This window comes from Schistocerca nitens, chromosome 4, assembly GCF_023898315.1.
Source record: "Schistocerca nitens isolate TAMUIC-IGC-003100 chromosome 4, iqSchNite1.1, whole genome shotgun sequence".
Lineage (NCBI taxonomy): Eukaryota > Metazoa > Arthropoda > Insecta > Orthoptera > Acrididae > Schistocerca > Schistocerca nitens.
Window position 1 is genome coordinate 399,729,938 of NC_064617.1, and position 20,939 is coordinate 399,750,876.

General features: G+C 44.6%; 1 protein-coding gene across 3 annotated transcripts in view; it reads right to left on the reverse strand.

Moving 5' to 3' along the window:
• Nucleotides 1–20,939, reverse strand: part of LOC126253516 (neurotactin) — a 281,622-nt gene that overhangs the window by 119,472 nt on the left and 141,211 nt on the right. For all 3 annotated transcript variants that reach the window (XM_049954891.1, XM_049954890.1, XM_049954892.1), the window contains exon 2: nucleotides 3,468–3,802. In XM_049954891.1, coding sequence (XP_049810848.1) covers nucleotides 3,468–3,794 — 327 coding nt within the window. In that variant the 5' untranslated portion in view covers nucleotides 3,795–3,802. The remainder of the gene's footprint in view (nucleotides 1–3,467; nucleotides 3,803–20,939) is intronic.

The window sequence follows — 20,939 nt, forward strand, 5'->3', positions numbered from 1 at the left end:
GGCTCTGGTGCATCGTACTGCATCTGAAGCAGCAATTTGAGCAGCCGTTGGCACCACAGTGACACAACGAACTGTTACAAATTGGTTACTTCAAGGGCAGCTCTGAGCCAGACGCCTTGTAGTGTGCATTGCACTGACCCCAAACCAACGACATTTGCGGCTTCATGTGGTGTTAAGCGAGAGCTCATTGTAGGGCTGGGGGAAGATCCGTTGTCTTTTCTGATGAAAGCTGGTTCTGCCTCGGTTCCAGTGGCGGTCGTGTGTTGGTTACAGGGAGGCCAGTTAAGGACCTACAACCAACCTATCTGCAAGCTAAACGCGCTGGACCTACACCTGGATTTATGGTCTGAGGTGCGATTTCGTACGACAGCAGGAGCACTCACGTGGTTATCCCACGAACCCCGACTCTAACTCTGTACGTCAGTTTGGTGATTCGACCTGTTGCATTCCAGAGGGAGCTTTCCAACAGGTTAACGCTCGTCCACATACCGCTGTTGTAATCCACCATGCTCCATAGAGTGTCGACATGCTGCCTTGGCCTGCTTGATCGCTAGATGTGTCTCCAACCGAATACATATGGGACACCATCGGAGGACAACTCCATCGTCATCCATAAACAGCATTAACCGTCGCTGTATTTATCGACCAAGTACAGCAGGTATGGAACTCCATCGCACAACCGCACAAACTGATATCTGACACTTGTACCACACAATGCATGCACGTTTGCATATATATATATATATATATATATATATATATATATATATATATATATATATATATATATATATATAGGGTGAGTCACCTAACATTACCGCTGGATATATTTCGTAAACCACATCAAATACTGACGAATCGATTCCACAGACCGAACGTGAGGAGAGGGGCTAGTGTAATTGGTTAATACAAACCATAAAAAAATGGACGGAAGTATGTTTTTTAACTTAAACCTAAGTTTTTTTTAAATGGAACCCCGTTAGTTTTCTTAGCATATCTGAACATATAAACAAATACGTAATCAGTGCCGTTTGTTGCATTGTAAAATGTTAATTACATCCGGAGACATTGTAACCTAAAGTTGACGCTTGAGTACCACTCCTCCGCTGTTCGATAGTGTGTATCGGAGAGCACCGAATTACGTAAGGATCCAAAGGGAACGGTGATGGACCTTAGGTACAGAAGAGACTGGAACAGCACATTACGTCCACATGCTAACACCTTTTTATTGGTCTTTTTCACTGACGCACATGTACATTACCATGAGGGGTGAGGTACACGTACACACGTGGTTTCCGTTTTCAATTACGGAGTGGAATAGAGTGTGTCCCGACATGTCAGGCCAATAGATGTTCAATGTGGTGGCCATCATTTGCTGCACACATTGCAATCTCTGGCGTAATGAATGTCGTACACGCTGCAGTACATCTGGTGTAATGTCGCCGCAGGCTGCCACGATACGTTGTTTCATATCCTCTGGGGTTGTAGGCACATCACGGTACACATTCTCCATTAACGTACCCCACAGAAAGAAACATGTCCCTGCAGATGCTGCTCGCCGACCGTGACCCGTGTTTGTTACAACACACAACTGAACGTCGGAGGTTTCAAGCGTCAACTTTAGGTTACAATATCTCCGGATGTAATTAACATTTTACAATGCAACAAACGGCACTGATTACGTATTTGTTTATATGTTCAGATGTGCTGACAAAACTACCGGGGTTCCATTAAAAAAACGTAGGTTTGTGTTAAAAAACATACTTCCGTGCATTTTTGTTTGGTTTGTATTAAACAATTACACTAGCCCCTCTCCTCACGTTCGGTCTGTGGAATCGGTTCGTCAGTATTTGATGTGGTTTACGAAATATATCCAGCGGTAACGTTAGGTGACTCACCCTGTATATATATATACACTCCTGGAAATGGAAAAAAGAACACATTGACACCGGTGTGTCAGACCCACCATACTTGCTCCGGACACTGCGAGAGGGCTGTACAAGCAATGATCACACGCACGGCACAGCGGACACACCAGGAACCGCGGTGTTGGCCGTCGAATGGCGCTAGCTGCGCAGCATTTGTGCACCGCCGCCGTCAGTGTCAGCCAGTTTGCCGTGGCATACGGAGCTCCATCGCAGTCTTTAACACTGGTAGCATGCCGCGACAGCGTGGACGTGAACCGTATGTGCAGTTGACGGACTTTGAGCGAGGGCGTATAGTGGGCATGCGGGAGGCCGGGTGGACGTACCGCCGAATTGCTCAACACGTGGGGCGTGAGGTCTCCACAGTACATCGATGTTGTCGCCAGTGGTCGGCGGAAGGTGCACGTGCCCGTCGACCTGGGACCGGACCGCAGCGACGCACGGATGCACGCCAAGACCGTAGGATCCTACGCAGTGCCGTAGGGGACCGCACCGCCACTTCCCAGCAAATTAGGGACACTGTTGCTCCTGGGGTATCGGCGAGGACCATTCGCAATCGTCTCCATGAAGCTGGGCTACGGTCCCGCACACCGTTAGGCCGTCTTTCGCTCACGCCCCAACATCGTGCAGCCCGCCTCCAGTGGTGTCGCGACAGGCGTGAATGGAGGGACGAATGGAAACGTGTCGTCTTCAGCGATGAGAGTCGCTTCTGCCTTGGTGCCAATGATGGTCGTATGCGTGTTTGGCGGTGTGCAGGTGAGCGCCACAATCAGGACTGTATACGACCGAGGCACACAGGGCCAACACCCGGCATCATGGTGTGGGGAGCGATCTCCTACACTGGCCGTACACCACTGGTGATCGTCGAGGGGACACTGAATAGTGCACGGTACATCCAAACCGTCATCGAACCCATCGTTCTACCATTCCTAGACCGGCAAGGGAACTTGCTGTTCCAACAGGACAATGCACGTCCGCATGTATCCCGTGCCACCCAACGTGCTCTAGAAGGTGTAAGTCAACTACCCTGGCCAGCAAGATCTCCGGATCTGTCCCCCATTGAGCATGTTTGGGACCGGATGAAGCGTCGTCTCACGCGGTCTGCACGTCCAGCACAAACGCTGGTCCAACTGAGGCGCCAGGTGGAAATGGCACGGTAAGCCGTTCCACAGGACTACATCCAGCATCTCTACGATCGTCTCCATGGGAGAATAGCAGCCTGCATTGCTGCGAAAGGTGGATATACACTGTACTAGTGCCGACATTGTGCATGCTCTGTTGCCTGTGTCTATGTGCCTGTGGTTCTGTCAGTGTGATCATGTGATGTATCTGACCCCAGGAATGTGTCAATAAAGTTTCCCCTTCCTGGGACAATGAATTCACGGTGTTCTTATTTCAATTTCCAGGAGTATATATATATATATATATATATATATATATATATATATATATATACCTTTGAAATATAAAGCGACCTAGATGGTTTTATTTGAGAGAACAGTAACAGAGGAGTGGCAGCTATGAGAACTGTGCGGGCCTGACCTTGGTCTTCTCGCGGGAGCGGCTGCGGAGGAACCCCGGGATGCGGATGCCGCCGATGGGTATCTTCTTCTTGCCGGCGGACTGCGGCTCGTGGTCGGACTCCTCGAGCACGCGCCGCATCTTCTGCACGCCGCCCACCTCCGGCTGCTGGCCGTCGCCGCCGCCGCCGTCGCGGTCGCGGTTCTCCGCGTTCAGCATCTGCTCGCGCTCCTCGTCCTCTATCTCCTTCTTGTCCTCGCTCTTCTTCTGCTCCTCCTCCTCGTTCGTCTTCTCCTCCTGCTCCTGCGGCTGCTGCTTCTGCTCGGCCGGCGGGGCGTCAGAACTCATTGTGCTGCCTGCAACAGATCGCCGTACGGTGGTAATTAATATCTCGCTCGCACTTCTCGTCTAGTGTATGTACAGTTGTGACACATACCGGTCAACAACTTCTCACTGCAAGTTTTCATACAACATAGTCCAGTCTTATATAAATTGATAACTAGTTTCTGACATCAGTCGATATGTTGTAAGTTGTCTGTATGAGCATTTTTTCTAATCTTTGCCACATTTAGCATGGTCCCTGAGCACATGTGTGGAGGAGATATCTGTGGACTACCAGAGTTAATGTTTCTAACGGTGCTGACGTCTGCAGGCTGCCACGGTAGGAGAAAAGACAGCTAAACACCGGGCGATGCATCACTTCCAGTGCGTCCAGTCACGTCGCGTCCGGTGTCTTTCTAAGACACATTGAGAGACATCGAAAAAAGTTGTAGCCGTGTTGTCAATAGGGGACTGTGATATGGTACGCTTCAGCTGATAAGTAGTAAGACAGCAAATCCTGTTGGTATTTTCGTTCGGTTATTACAACTACGAGTGCAAGAAAATGCGTGTATTTCTCACCATACGCGTTTCGCTTAATTGAATTAAAGCGCCATCAGTGGTCTGCAATTACAGATATTTACAATTTTATTTGTTTATGAGATCGGAAAACAGTTCGGTAACATCCCAAAACTGAAATCAACAACGTATTACCTATCAGCTCAGCTGCAGAGATTTCGAAAAAATATAGATTGTAATGATGGGAAGGATATTTGACACAAGATATAAAGAACACATGAGCACTGAAATACGGTACAAACCATTCAACATTTGCAGATCATGTAAAACAGGAATACCACAGCACAAACAACAATGAAAAAGTTATGAACATTGTAAGAATCAGTAAAGACAAACACCTGCTCCCTTTCCAAGAAAATTTCCATGCACACAAAGCATTAATACAAAATAAACAGTTACTCAATGACCAAGTAAGAAACGGGAACCAGACGCCATATAAAATAATAGAAAAATCGTATGAAAAAGAAAAGAGCCTTTCCATTTCTTCAACCTCTCCCCTCCCCCCCCCCCCCTCTCCCATTTTCATTTCACTTCTTGCTGCTCACCTTTCTCTCCAACTCACTTTCCAACTCACTTATGTCCACTCATATTTGCTTCTCCCTCCCCCGTGTATTCACCGCAAGAAAACACTCCATCATTATTCTTACACAATATATAAATAAACAGCAACATAATTAAATAGAATAACACACATATAATTAACTAAAAAAAGGTATAGGTCAAAGACAAACTAGTGGCAATGTTGGTAACACTAAAAACCATAATATACGCGGAGAAGTATAACAATAAACAGTGATGTACGAAAAAGTGTGTTGTGTAAAGCGTATAAAATGCATAGTTCTGCAGATAAGCGAAAAATTAGGCCAAAACTATCAGATTCGAATAGCAGATGGCATTCCATGATGTAAGCGAGAAACCAAGCGGAAATTACCGTAAGCAAACACCAACAACTTGCTAACTAACTGTTTTTTTACCATAAAAACAAATCAAATTGTAAGTATCTGTAATTGTAGACCACTGATGATGCTTTACGCAATCCATCTGATGAGAAAAAACACGCATTTTCTTGTAATCGTAATGATAGAACGAAAATAACCTCAGGAATTGTAAAACAACTACGGACAATATGACCATGCAAATGAAGAATTGGTGTATGTACAGGACGACATGACCTTGCGTATCAGGTTCCACTGATAAGGTCATCCAGTTTAAGGTAACCCAGTAGGTCTCCTTGGTGTCCCCACTCATTGTCCCCCACGGAACCACCGGGAAATGATCAACGTCGCGCAAGGAAAATACCCAGGCAACTGTACAACCTACATTCAAGGCCGGATTCATCCCGATGTGTGTGTGTGTGTCCGTTTATTCGGCAGGTACAAAGCTATTCAGGGCACTACACGTCCCTGTATAGATTCAGATTGTAAGTAACTGCACATATATATCAGTCAGTATTAAAATCTCTATTGTTAAACAATTAGCAACCACATACGCTAGGTCACATATCCTTTTAGATTCAGAACGTTATTTTAGAAAATTCTGCATCCTTCTACATTCAAAGTGCTGAATATTCACACAGTTTTGCATTTATATTATGTTTGTGTCAACACAGCTTAAAGATTACACAGTAACCACATTTAGAAATATTAACTCTAAAGGTTGCGCACATATGTTACAAGTGCAAACAGAAAGGTTATAAGTTCAAACAAAAAAGTTTCAAGCTGGTGAAGGTACTATGTTCCTATGTGACCAACTTGCTGAGGTCATCGGTTCGTAGGCTTACAAACTACTTAATCTAACTTAAGCTAAGGTACGCTAAGGACAACACACACAGCCATGGCGAGGGAGGGCTCGAACCTCTGACGAGGGGAGCCGCGCGAGTCCTAGCAAGGCACCCTAGACCGCGCGGCTACCCTGCGCGGCGAAGGTTTCAATCATCTCACTCGTGAGCCAACAAGACTCCAAGCTGGAACGAACCGTACGGTAACGTTCCTTTTGTCCACGCCGCGGAGTTTTCGCGGAGTCGCGGGAAATCGACGTTTCCCTCCACAGATTAATCGGAAACGCTTATTGGCGGACTCAGATTAATTCTATTCATTGCCACACTGCCCAATCAGTCAAAATAAGGATTGCCAGTTTCGCTTTAATCCGCAAGACAGGGTTAAACTTCTCTCTACTCAGAAGTCAATAGGTAAGATCTCTGCACCTATCTAACTACTCTCAGGAAGATTCCGAGGTCTGAACACTTGACTGGAATAAGTACAACATTAACTGTTCACTAAGCACCACCAACTGACTTCTAGCAACCTCCGCAATTTCTCCACAGCAAAACAGCAACACAATCAATGTCAAAAAGGAAACAGTGGCACAAAAGTCCAGGTAACTAATTGGCTACACTTCATAATCTGAGGTCTGTGCCTATAGAGCGTCTGCCACTTGCTGAAAGGCAACATTCGCGTTTAAAACCAGAATCAGAAATCAACAAACGCACACAGGAAAAGCACTTGTGTACTCTCTCAGTTTTCCGTACTGTAAGAGATAATTCGATTCGTCACGAAGGATGACCTTTGCCCGAATTCTGAAATACAGCACGATAAGACCACTACCGCCTCAGAGAGCACACGATTTCTCCACCGCACGAAGCCTGCCTGTCGACTCGCCAACTTCCCGGTCTCCAGACAGCTACACTAAATTATTTAACATTTTGGCTTTCCAGGCAATCAGAATCACCAGTACTCAGAATGTAGGCATTTTCTTTGGACATTTCCGTTTCCCACTTATAGCACTTTTGTTAAGTGCTGCTTCCTGGGGGTGTTTAGAAGTTTGTGATGGTTTTTGGAAAACACCGGCCATCATGGGTAAATCACGTACACAGTGAAATGAGGAAACAGGTACGGTTCGGAAATGAAATGTTACAAAACGACGACATAATCTAGACTATGACTATCCCGTTGCATCTGCACGAGGAAGCAATCCTCTGAATCCAACAATTGCAGGATATCCTCGAAAGGATGACGCCTCAGTCCTGGATATTCCCATTGACTCTTTCTCTTGGCTATTGACGCCAGAGCTGGCTACCAGTATTCGTAGAAGCGGGTGAGGGGCTTCTCGGGCCTGGAGATGATGAGTTGCACTTTCCATAATCCGTCTAAAATAGTTCGTGATCCGAACCTACTAGGTTGACTTAAGAGCTAGTTAGTTTCCCATATTTTATAGAACCCGAAGAAAATAAATTTCCGGAAAACCCACGCAGGTGTCAGCGCTTTACAGGGGTGTGCTATCAGTGAGAGTAGGAATTGGGCCGCGCGGGATTAGCCGAGCGGTCTAGGGCACTGCAGTCATGGACTGTGCGGCTGGTCCCGGCGGAGGTTCGAGTCCTCCCTCGGGCATGGGTGTGTATGTTTGCCCTTAGGATAATTTAGGTTAGGTAGTGTGTAAGCTTAGGGACTGATGACCGTAGCAGTTAAGTCCCATAAGATTTCATACACATTTGAACATTTGAGTAAGAATTGGCCAACGAAAGTGCCTGCGTTCTGCAAGGGAAGGCTGTTAGTGGATATAGGAAACTGCCAATGAAAGCGAGTGCAATCAGTTACACAGGCTGATTGGCTGAAAGACCAGTACATTAAAAGAAACAGTTGTGTAGCAGCTTGGAGCTCACGAAATCGAGTGGTTAACTGTCAGTCATCGTCTGATACAGAAGCCAAGTCGCGTGACGTTTTAAAACATTTAAGTCAGAGTCCTTTGTGATCAGCTGAATTACTTCTCCAGTACGGAAAACCTGTAAGAATTTTAAACTACTTTTCCGTGCACCGGCGTGGAATTCTGTCTAACCAGTTTATGTTTTTCTAGGAGAGTGTTGGCGTTTAGTGAGCAAGCACACGCTCAACAGGAGAGGCCTTTAGCAGAGCGTGGGGTCATTAGCTAGGCTGGAGTCTGGTAAAAGTGACGGACATGACGATATCCAAGCAAAACAAAAAACTTAAATTTGTTTTCAATGAAATTCGAAGTGTGGTTGTTTTGTGCGCATTTTTTCGCTTTTGACTTTGAACTGATATCCCGCTTTTGTGTTTAGTGGAGATTTCCAGCGAAAGTTGCTAGGTGCCAGCTGAAGGCGGTTTATGAACTGTTAGCGAGGTACTTCTACAGTCCACTGTCAGTCCTCGGAATCTTTCTGCAAGTACTTATATTGGTACAGGGTGTTTATTAGTAGTTAGGAGTCGTCACTTCCGTCGAATCAGTAAAAGTTATTGTGGGTTTAATAGTGTAACAATTGCGGAAAGTTGATCTGGGACCGACAGTAAACGTTTCGTATCGTAGTTCACTTTCGGAGCAGTACTTCGCATAATCTGCCTCGACCCGTCGCAAATACCGAATCGATTCTGGTGGGTGCAGCATCCCCCCCCCCCCCCCACACACACACACACACACTCTGGGACTTCGTTCAACGCCACGAATGCTCCGAGACGGAAGGATCTTCTCAAGGGGCGATACTCTATTCCTTTCACAATGCTCAAATACTGCTCATAAGAACATCTGCAAAAAGGGGCATTGCGTATACAGTAATAACCCAATTTATTGAGCATAAAGGAAGGTTTCATGCTCTTTACCCAGAGCTTACAAAAAAATTGCTAGTAATTACGATACTGTACAGAAGCAAATGGCTATTACCATATACCAAACAGATTCTTAACATTACTGTAACCTCTTCTTGTCCAGCATAAGGAGCACGTTGATGTAGGTTCCGCATCTGTAGTGCCGATTTTGAATAAAATGTCACCACCAGTTGCATTTTTCTTTTTATTTTAGAACCCACGACCAATACCTGCCTCCAAGGTCACTATCCAGCGGTATAATACGTCAATCGTCCTGAGAGCGCACAGAACGACTTACGACGCGTGAGATATAGGCTACCACTGGATAATGGATGCCCTTGGGGGCAGAAACTGGTCGCAGTTATTGAAATGAAAAGAGAAGTGCAATTGTTGCTAGCATTTTATTGAAAAAACCAATGCATTCTTCAGGGGCCTGCTGGCCAGTTACAGGCTTTTTCCTTTGTAGGATGCTGTCACACTGCAGACGACATCGCAGGTGACTGCATATGACTTGATAAAACATATAACAATGACATCCGTGACACATATTCAGTACATCTCAAGTCTACAATCATTTGGTCTGGAGTGATCTACCTCTAGTTAGTAAACGCTATTTAATCGTGAACAGAGGGCGATATAGCTGATCGTCCACGTTCATAAATAATTTCGAAGTGTTATCTAAATTTTTTACACGCCAATGTACGACATTAAGCACACCAAATGCACATTTCCCAGCGAGTATATTTTATGATTCAAAATATTACAATTATGTGAGACCAAATGGAAGAAAGACATCATAACTACGACGAATGAGGCAATAATTACTTATGATGTAACTGCGGTCTGAAGCCATTAAGATGCGAAACATTCCTAATACTCAGTTAAGATAAGCGAGAAAGCGAAAAAAATTGCGTAAAACAAAGAACAGATTTGTACTTTTCCAAAAAAAATTTGTATTTCCTAATAGTCTGACTGCAGAAAATGATATATTTTAAATTTATCTACGCAAAATAAGCAGTTCATTGTTTGAAGGCCGGCTGTTTTCACCGAGCGGTTCTAGGCGCTACGGTCGCAGGTTCGAATCCTGCCTCGGGCATGGATGTGTGTGATGTCCTTAGGTTAGTTAGGTTTAAGTAGTTCTAAGTTCTAGGGGACTTATGACCTCAGCAGTTGAGTCCCATAGTGCTCAGAGCCATTTGAACCATTTTTGAACACAAACTACCACAACTGTTTCGTATTTCAGTGTTCCGTTCATTGGGCTACCGAAAGCAGAGATACTTCTCGTTGTCTGTCAGTGAGTGCTGACACGACGACGGGGCGTGGCTGTTGGCGACGCACAAACGCCCACCGGAAGCCGCTTTCTTTTGAGTTCACGCTGCCGACTGGACGTGACGTCGTAAAGCGAGCAACACTCGGCGCGTCGTGCAGCGCGGCGCGAAAATAGCCATTGCGGGAGCGCACGTAGAGGTTAACACCCTGCAGACGGGCGTTGCCTTCCTAAGGGCCTCAACGGCGCCGCGCACTGCTGTCGACTGTCCAGCACCTGCAGCTGCCTAGCGACTTCGACTCTTAAACAGCCGCCTACAAGTCCACTGGTGCATTCGATCTTACATTTGACGACATACAGTTACACACACGCTGATACACAACATACAGGGGTGGAAAAAATAGAGAAACAACATAAACACATCACCATGCCTAATACATTGTAGGAAAACCATTGGCATTCAGGCCAGCCTCCAGTCGTCTCGGAATGGATAAATCAGTCCTGGGTGGTTTTCAAGGGGGTCTAATACCAGTCTCCCTGCGAAGTAGTGGCAAGTTCATGTAATGGTGATAGAGGTGACAGAAATTACGCACCCTTCTCTCCAAACTTGACCACAAAGGCTCAGTAATATTAGATCTGATGACTGTGGTCACCATAGAAAATGCGACAATTCATCCTTGTCCTCACAAAACCAGTCCTGGACGATACGACATGTCTGAACAGGATGCCTATCATCTTGGAAAACAGCATCATCTTTGGGAAACGAGCTTTGTACCATGCGAGCCGTGGCGCTCGTTACTGGCGCGCCAGTCTCTTGGATGTCGATTATCGATCCTTCGAGGTTTCTTATATTTGCTTGTCTTGTTGTTTTCCGCATTCGCGGGGCGAGTGGCAGTTGACGTTTTTTCGGGCAACCTGCTTAGACGCCGTGAGGTACGAGGTGGAAACAACCACGTATATGTGGAGCTGGTCGTACGCGGTCTGCCGGTTCAGCATGGAGGATATGTGTTGGCTGCCTGCCTGTCTGCTCTCCTGATTTTGCTCGCCGTGCCTTGCGACTGCCTAGCTTGGGTTGTTGCCTGATGTATTCTACACGAGCCATACCGGACGTCCAGCAGAAGCGAGCTGAAGCTAAGCAGCCTTGTGTTTCTTAAAAGAAAAGGAGCAACTGTATAAGACTTTTTGTAACCAATTTTGGTGGCCTCTTAAGGGTGTACTTCGCGGTTACACTGCCTTTGGGGAGAGTTAATTCTTTTAAATTTAAATAGTCGGGGTTCCCTGTCCTTTATAATATTTTGGGGGTTTTATTTGAATTTTCTCTTTGGGGTTCCTTCCTTGTGCTTGGTTAAATGTTTACTTGTATAGCGGGAAGTGACTCCTGGTTAAAACTAGGAGAAGGTGTTTGATGTTACTGCCGCTTCCGGCATTTGTCTTTTCAATTAAGTGTTGTCATCCCTTCGAGCGACCTGGTGTCACTCCTCGTTAATTAATGCTGGTTTATGTGTACTTAATTTTGAATTGGCCATTTGAATTAATATTTTGGAGCGCAGTATAGCACTAAGGCAACCTCACTGTATACCACTTTGTGCCCCGGTCTAGTACCTTAATTTTCAGTGGCACGAGTTAGCTCAACTACTGGTTTTACTGATGTGCTCCCTTCAAAATCTTGTCTTCTATAAGTTTGCCCATGTGTGTCTGGGAACACATAGATGAACTTTAGTGTGATTTCAGTGCTAGTCAGTTAATGGAATCTTCATTTTGACTTGGCTTCCACTGAACAGTTTGAGTGGAGCGTAGTGCGTTTAATTTGTTATTCATTTAATTACTGTAAGTTTGTTTATTTAATGGGGAGCAAGACTGTTGGTATTTACTCCCCTAGTTTCGGGGTGTTGCTAATTCGTTCCAAATGGCCTACTACTTATTCAATGGCAAGACTGTTGATTAGTTGGTTACTGTGAGTACAAATTCACGCTATTTATTTGTTACCGAAATTGTTGAAGTGTCTGTGCCGTGATTCAATCACTAGCTACATGTTTGAGCTAAATTGATATAAACCTTACATAGCCCCCTTAAAATTTGTTGCCAGCAGAAACCCTTAAGACAGCTAAGTTTTGTCTCTGCTTATGTTAACCTTTGCTGGGAGCAACATTTCAAGTAGTTAAATTTTGTCTTAAAATGTGTACTTCTCTGATGTAATAAACGAGTGATAAAAGAAAAAAGCAAAGGGGCCTGGTCCTTCCCTAGGTGCCAGCTGAAGGCGGTTTATGAACTGTTAGCGAGGTACTTCTACAGTCCACTGTCAGTCCTCGGAATCTTTCTGCAAGTACTTATATTGGTACAGGGTGTTTATTAGTAGTTAGGAGTCGTCACTTCCGTCGAATCAGTAAAAGTTATTGTGGGTTTAATAGTGTAACAATTGCGGAAAGTTGATCTGGGACCGACAGTAAACGTTTCGTATCGTAGTTCACTTTCGGAGCAGTACTTCGCATAATCTGCCTCGACCCGTCGCAAATACCGAATCGATTCTGGTGGGTGCAGCATCCCCCCCCCCCCCCCCCCACACACACACACACACACTCTGGGACTTCGTTCAACGCCACGAATGCTCCGAGACGGAAGGATCTTCTCAAGGGGCGATACTCTATTCCTTTCACAATGCTCAAATACTGCTCATAAGAACATCTGCAAAAAGGGGCATTGCGTATACAGTAATAACCCAATTTATTGAGCATAAAGGAAGGTTTCATGCTCTTTACCCAGAGCTTACAAAAAAATTGCTAGTAATTACGATACTGTACAGAAGCAAATGGCTATTACCATATACCAAACAGATTCTTAACATTACTGTAACCTCTTCTTGTCCAGCATAAGGAGCACGTTGATGTAGGTTCCGCATCTGTAGTGCCGATTTTGAATAAAATGTCACCACCAGTTGCATTTTTCTTTTTATTTTAGAACCCACGACCAATACCTGCCTCCAAGGTCACTATCCAGCGGTATAATACGTCAATCGTCCTGAGAGCGCACAGAACGACTTACGACGCGTGAGATATAGGCTACCACTGGATAATGGATGCCCTTGGGGGCAGAAACTGGTCGCAGTTATTGAAATGAAAAGAGAAGTGCAATTGTTGCTAGCATTTTATTGAAAAAACCAATGCATTCTTCAGGGGCCTGCTGGCCAGTTACAGGCTTTTTCCTTTGTAGGATGCTGTCACACTGCAGACGACATCGCAGGTGACTGCATATGACTTGATAAAACATATAACAATGACATCCGTGACACATATTCAGTACATCTCAAGTCTACAATCATTTGGTCTGGAGTGATCTACCTCTAGTTAGTAAACGCTATTTAATCGTGAACAGAGGGCGATATAGCTGATCGTCCACGTTCATAAATAATTTCGAAGTGTTATCTAAATTTTTTACACGCCAATGTACGACATTAAGCACACCAAATGCACATTTCCCAGCGAGTATATTTTATGATTCAAAATATTACAATTATGTGAGACCAAATGGAAGAAAGACATCATAACTACGACGAATGAGGCAATAATTACTTATGATGTAACTGCGGTCTGAAGCCATTAAGATGCGAAACATTCCTAATACTCAGTTAAGATAAGCGAGAAAGCGAAAAAAATTGCGTAAAACAAAGAACAGATTTGTACTTTTCCAAAAAAAATTTGTATTTCCTAATAGTCTGACTGCAGAAAATGATATATTTTAAATTTATCTACGCAAAATAAGCAGTTCATTGTTTGAAGGCCGGCTGTTTTCACCGAGCGGTTCTAGGCGCTACGGTCGCAGGTTCGAATCCTGCCTCGGGCATGGATGTGTGTGATGTCCTTAGGTTAGTTAGGTTTAAGTAGTTCTAAGTTCTAGGGGACTTATGACCTCAGCAGTTGAGTCCCATAGTGCTCAGAGCCATTTGAACCATTTTTGAACACAAACTACCACAACTGTTTCGTATTTCAGTGTTCCGTTCATTGGGCTACCGAAAGCAGAGATACTTCTCGTTGTCTGTCAGTGAGTGCTGACACGACGACGGGGCGTGGCTGTTGGCGACGCACAAACGCCCACCGGAAGCCGCTTTCTTTTGAGTTCACGCTGCCGACTGGACGTGACGTCGTAAAGCGAGCAACACTCGGCGCGTCGTGCAGCGCGGCGCGAAAATAGCCATTGCGGGAGCGCACGTAGAGGTTAACACCCTGCAGACGGGCGTTGCCTTCCTAAGGGCCTCAACGGCGCCGCGCACTGCTGTCGACTGTCCAGCACCTGCAGCTGCCTAGCGACTTCGACTCTTAAACAGCCGCCTACAAGTCCACTGGTGCATTCGATCTTACATTTGACGACATACAGTTACACACACGCTGATACACAACATACAGGGGTGGAAAAAATAGAGAAACAACATAAACACATCACCATGCCTAATACATTGTAGGAAAACCATTGGCATTCAGGCCAGCCTCCAGTCGTCTCGGAATGGATAAATCAGTCCTGGGTGGTTTTCAAGGGGGTCTAATACCAGTCTCCCTGCGAAGTAGTGGCAAGTTCATGTAATGGTGATAGAGGTGACAGAAATTACGCACCCTTCTCTCCAAACTTGACCACAAAGGCTCAGTAATATTAGATCTGATGACTGTGGTCACCATAGAAAATGCGACAATTCATCCTTGTCCTCACAAAACCAGTCCTGGACGATACGACATGTCTGAACAGGATGCCTATCATCTTGGAAAACAGCATCATCTTTGGGAAACGAGCTTTGTACCATGCGAGCCGTGGCGCTCGTTACTGGCGCGCCAGTCTCTTGGATGTCGATTATCGATCCTTCGAGGTTTCTTATATTTGCTTGTCTTGTTGTTTTCCGCATTCGCGGGGCGAGTGGCAGTTGACGTTTTTTCGGGCAACCTGCTTAGACGCCGTGAGGTACGAGGTGGAAACAACCACGTATATGTGGAGCTGGTCGTACGCGGTCTGCCGGTTCAGCATGGAGGATATGTGTTGGCTGCCTGCCTGTCTGCTCTCCTGATTTTGCTCGCCGTGCCTTGCGACTGCCTAGCTTGGGTTGTTGCCTGATGTATTCTACACGAGCCATACCGGACGTCCAGCAGAAGCGAGCTGAAGCTAAGCAGCCTTGTGTTTCTTAAAAGAAAAGGAGCAACTGTATAAGACTTTTTGTAACCAATTTTGGTGGCCTCTTAAGGGTGTACTTCGCGGTTACACTGCCTTTGGGGAGAGTTAATTCTTTTAAATTTAAATAGTCGGGGTTCCCTGTCCTTTATAATATTTTGGGGGTTTTATTTGAATTTTCTCTTTGGGGTTCCTTCCTTGTGCTTGGTTAAATGTTTACTTGTATAGCGGGAAGTGACTCCTGGTTAAAACTAGGAGAAGGTGTTTGATGTTACTGCCGCTTCCGGCATTTGTCTTTTCAATTAAGTGTTGTCATCCCTTCGAGCGACCTGGTGTCACTCCTCGTTAATTAATGCTGGTTTATGTGTACTTAATTTTGAATTGGCCATTTGAATTAATATTTTGGAGCGCAGTATAGCACTAAGGCAACCTCACTGTATACCACTTTGTGCCCCGGTCTAGTACCTTAATTTTCAGTGGCACGAGTTAGCTCAACTACTGGTTTTACTGATGTGCTCCCTTCAAAATCTTGTCTTCTATAAGTTTGCCCATGTGTGTCTGGGAACACATAGATGAACTTTAGTGTGATTTCAGTGCTAGTCAGTTAATGGAATCTTCATTTTGACTTGGCTTCCACTGAACAGTTTGAGTGGAGCGTAGTGCGTTTAATTTGTTATTCATTTAATTACTGTAAGTTTGTTTATTTAATGGGGAGCAAGACTGTTGGTATTTACTCCCCTAGTTTCGGGGTGTTGCTAATTCGTTCCAAATGGCCTACTACTTATTCAATGGCAAGACTGTTGATTAGTTGGTTACTGTGAGTACAAATTCACGCTATTTATTTGTTACCGAAATTGTTGAAGTGTCTGTGCCGTGATTCAATCACTAGCTACATGTTTGAGCTAAATTGATATAAACCTTACATAGCCCCCTTAAAATTTGTTGCCAGCAGAAACCCTTAAGACAGCTAAGTTTTGTCTCTGCTTATGTTAACCTTTGCTGGGAGCAACATTTCAAGTAGTTAAATTTTGTCTTAAAATGTGTACTTCTCTGATGTAATAAACGAGTGATAAAAGAAAAAAGCAAAGGGGCCTGGTCCTTCCCATTGTGTCCGGTTTGTAACACGTATCACAATGGCATTGTCCTTGACAGTAATGCGACATTGTAGAATAACCAAGGGGCACATGGAATACCATGAATGGCTGCCCGAATTATCACCGAACCCACGTCAGTGTTTCATTCTTGGGACGTATTCTTGGTCAGAAATTGGAAACAGCGTGCAATGAGAACTCATCAGACCAAATGCCTTTCTTCCATTGCTGCGCAGTGCAGGTTGTATGCTTTCATGACGTTTTCTTGTTACGGGCATCTGCATCACTGATTTTGCCCTACAGTGTCCAGCTTATGGAGCTCCCTTCCTGTAGGTTTGGTGCTGACAGCGTTCGCGAGTTTGACATTCAGTTCAGCAGTGACTTTTGCTGCTGTCTTCCTCTTATTTTTACTCACAATCATGTCCAATGACTGTGTGTCACGATCACTCAACACAGACTTACATCCGCGTTGTGATTTAGCGGATGATGTTTGTCCGCCTTCCCCTTATGCGGTATAAACCTTCGATAAGGTGCCTCTTCAAACACCAAACACTACGGCTACCACTGTTACAGAAACGCTCACCTTACGTGATTCAAAACTTTGCCCTTATTCGAAGTCACTTAGCTCTGACATATTGCACTCACAACTATAGCCGGCCGTTGTGGCCGAGCGGTTCTAGGCGCTTCAGTCTGGAACCGCGCCACCGCTACGATCGCAGGTTCGAATCCTGCCTCGGGCATGGATGTGTGTGATATCCTTAGGTTAGTTAGGTTTAAGTAGTTCTAAATTCTAGGGGACTGATGACCTCAGATGTTAAGTCCCATAGTGTTCAGAGCCATTTGAACCATTTGAATCACAACTACACGGAACAGTGTTACGACCACGGCTGTCACTTGCAACGTATTGAGGACATCGCACAGGTGCCGTTTGTGTTCAGGTACAACAGCGGAACCTACGTGCATGGTTAGCATCTGTCTTTATGTTGAAGTCTGCATTTCTCGCAATGTTTCCATATTTTTGTCCAACCCGCATACATACACAATAAAAACACAAAACATTTTAATTTTTGTCCGGGACAATGAAGGACATAGTCCCAGAAATAAATTAAAGTAGTGCCAATCCCCCGGTTCCGACCAAAGTTTTCACGAGATTTTTCTTGGTTGTCAAGTAAATAAAAGATTTGGTAATCATCACCATTTATTCCCCATCGGGGACCTCCTCTGCGCCATTTACCAGACCACCTGGTAATGGGCTGAAAAGAATCGCGGCTCTATAATGGGACGGATCCAAAACAGCCCGTTCTGCTCCTTCGTGAGTAAAACGGCAACAACAAAAAATCACTAGTGCAAATGTACACTATCATCTGTTTTAATACTGTTCATACAACGTAATTTATAACGTGTTTAGTATACTAATTGCAGCAAAGATGATGCAAACAACAGGTTGGTTTGGTGATTCAATTACAGAAATAGACGGAAAAAATTGTCTGTTGTAACCAAGATACGGCCGCCAATGATACACTGCTTCTGGACAAGAGACCGTGCCCGTAAATGAAAAAGACTGCGTACTGCTGATTACTGGCCAGTTACGCGGACTAAGTGGTACCGTAAAGAAACGAGTTAAGACTGGAGGGTTGCTAGTATTACATTATTACAGAACATAACAAAACACAGGAAAACCACAAATATAACAAAAAATTCGGAAGGTTATTTATCTTAATTTCCCCACATTAACTTACCAAGCTATAAAACAAATGCGGCATAAAAGGAAAATGCACAATAACTGTTTAAGAGGGACTACACAAACAATACACAGATGCTACAAAGGAAAAATTTCTATAGACCATGTCCCAAAGAAAATAAAGAAGATGCACAACGGGTACAAGGAATACTCGCACAATTTCTCTACTGAAAACTGAAGTGTAAATGTGCTACAATTAATCTAACTATATAAAAATTGCGTTTGTTTTCTGTAATTTTGATGCTGTTGTATGAGATATTACAATCTGAGAAATAAAATGTACAAAATGGTGGATGAGCATCGGACCACAGATCCAGAGGCCTGGGGCTAAATCCTCGGATTTTTATCTTTCTGCTACTAACTCTTCTAACTTCGGCAGCGTCTGTTAATGTGCGAAATACCCAGCTGCACCGTGGTTTGTGAAACTGTAGGTCTCTCTGTGAATGACAGGTAAGTTCGAAGGTAGGAGAAGGTCAATGGTGCAGCACCTCCAATAGGACCATGTGGAGCAGACCACTGCATTAAACGAAAACAATTCCTCGTACCAGATAGGAATAAAGTACTCGCAGTTAAGTTGCTACTTCACAGTTGTACATTGTTACTGTCGTCGTCGGTCCGAAGACTGGTTTGAAGCAACTCTCCAGGCTAGTCTATCCTGATCTTTTCATAACTACTGCAACCAACATCCATTTCAACTTGCTTACTGTATTCACGCGTAGGTCACCCTTCACAATGTTTCACCCCCCCCCCCCACACACACACACACACACTCTTCCCTCCATTAGTTGAGTGTCAATTCCTTCATGCCTCAGGATGCGTCCTAACATCAGATCCCTTCTTTTAATGAGATATTTCACAAGCTTCTCTGCTTGTGTGAACTACTTATCGTCCACATTTCGCTTCCGTACGAGACAACAGTCAAGGCAAATACTTTCAGGAATGACTTGTTAATAAATTCTTCTTTTTTCAGAAATATTTTTCTTGCTACTGCCAGTCTGAATTTATATCCTCTTTACTTCGGCAGTCGCGTGTTGTTTTGCTATCTAAATAGCAAAACTAATGTTTTACTTTTAGTGTGTCATTCTTCAATCTAATTCCCTTATAATTTAATTCGACTGCATTCCATTTCCTTGTTTTACTGTCGTTGCTTGTATATAATACTGTACTCCTGTAATATCGTATGCACGCAGATGGATTCACGGCAATGTGACGAGAGTCTCGTAATTAAAGGAAGGTATCCAAACAGTCTGGATAGAAAGGCGTTGGAAAAACCAGTTGCCGCCTCAAATGATGAAACGAAAGAATAATTCTTTTCCTTTGGAACATTCCTTTCATGTTGATGACTCACGCCTTTCACATTTCGTCCCAAAAATAAGGATGTTGTGATTACACAGCTGCACTGTAGTTCTTTCAAGAGTCATTCAGTTCTCTCAGCATGTACTTGTGTTTTCTTTCTGGCCCTGTATCTGTTTCGCCCTGAGATTCAACACGAAAGAAGATAGAGTAATAAAACATCAATATATATCAAAATTTGAATCGGTAGTGTCTAGTTCTGCAAAGAACTTTATTTGTCTGTTACTTTCTGTGTACTCAGTTGTCTACTTCAGATGTGAAAACTTACGCAGCGAGGAATGCCGCGACTGCTCGATTTCCATAAACCCAACAGTGAAATTACGCGTAAGTTAGTCATATTGTATTATACGAGCAAAGTCGTACAGCAGTAGCCACATTTCAACAGTGTCCATATGTAATCGTAAAACATCCTCAGATTCCGAAACGGGATGTTGGTCTACTCCTGCAGGACATTAACCTCCTGAATCCGCCCCCCCCCCCCCCTCCTCCTCCAAAACCAGCGCTCCATCTCTCTCGACCATCGCTTGAATTCCAAAAAAGAGAAGAAACAGGGGCAAAACAATAGCGTTCTGTCTCTAAAGACGTACACCACGGTGGAATAGGTACACACGAGACCATTTCCGACTGATTGACTAAACGAGACGAGAAAGCTATGCGGGACAGCCTACCTCCTGGTCGGCAGGTGCGGCCCTCCTGCCAGCCGCTGCGGCAGCTTCTGTTTGTTTGGACGCGTGCCGGCTGACCTCCGAAACTACGTCCCCACCCGAGGCGGTACAAGGCGCATCTGTTTGTGTCTGGGCTCTGCGCCTGAGTTTATTTACCTCTCGCTCCCTTTTGTTGTTCCCGACGACGGTCCCTCTACATAATGTGGATCTACTTGTTTACGACTCAGTCTCGATACAAGACACTGCTCCAGCATTCAACGACGATATGTCGGACGAGTCCCCATTGGGTAATCTGTATACATGTCGCAATGATACACCCTCAGTAAACAAAAGGCCAAATAGCGACTACTCGATGATACATTCTGTTTCCACGTTTTACGTTGTATTCCAGAGGACATTTGTCCACCGGCTGCTGCGGCGATGGAGCATATGTGTTCGTTAGTTTTTGTAGCTACCAAAAATTCTCTAGAGTGAACGGAGCCGATTTCTGAATCTATCTGAATTTATTATACTGCCAACTACAACAGCGAGCAAATTTTTGAGACTGTTAAGGCTGAAACCTATGTTGCAAAGGAACTCTCTCAATCTCTCTCTCTCTCTCTCTCTCTCTCTCTCTCTCTCTCTCTCTCTCTCTCACACACACACACACACACACACACACACACACATATTTTTGGACGGAACACGTGTTATGGGGGAGGGGCTGTAGATTCATAGATACCCAGCCCCGATCACGCCTTTG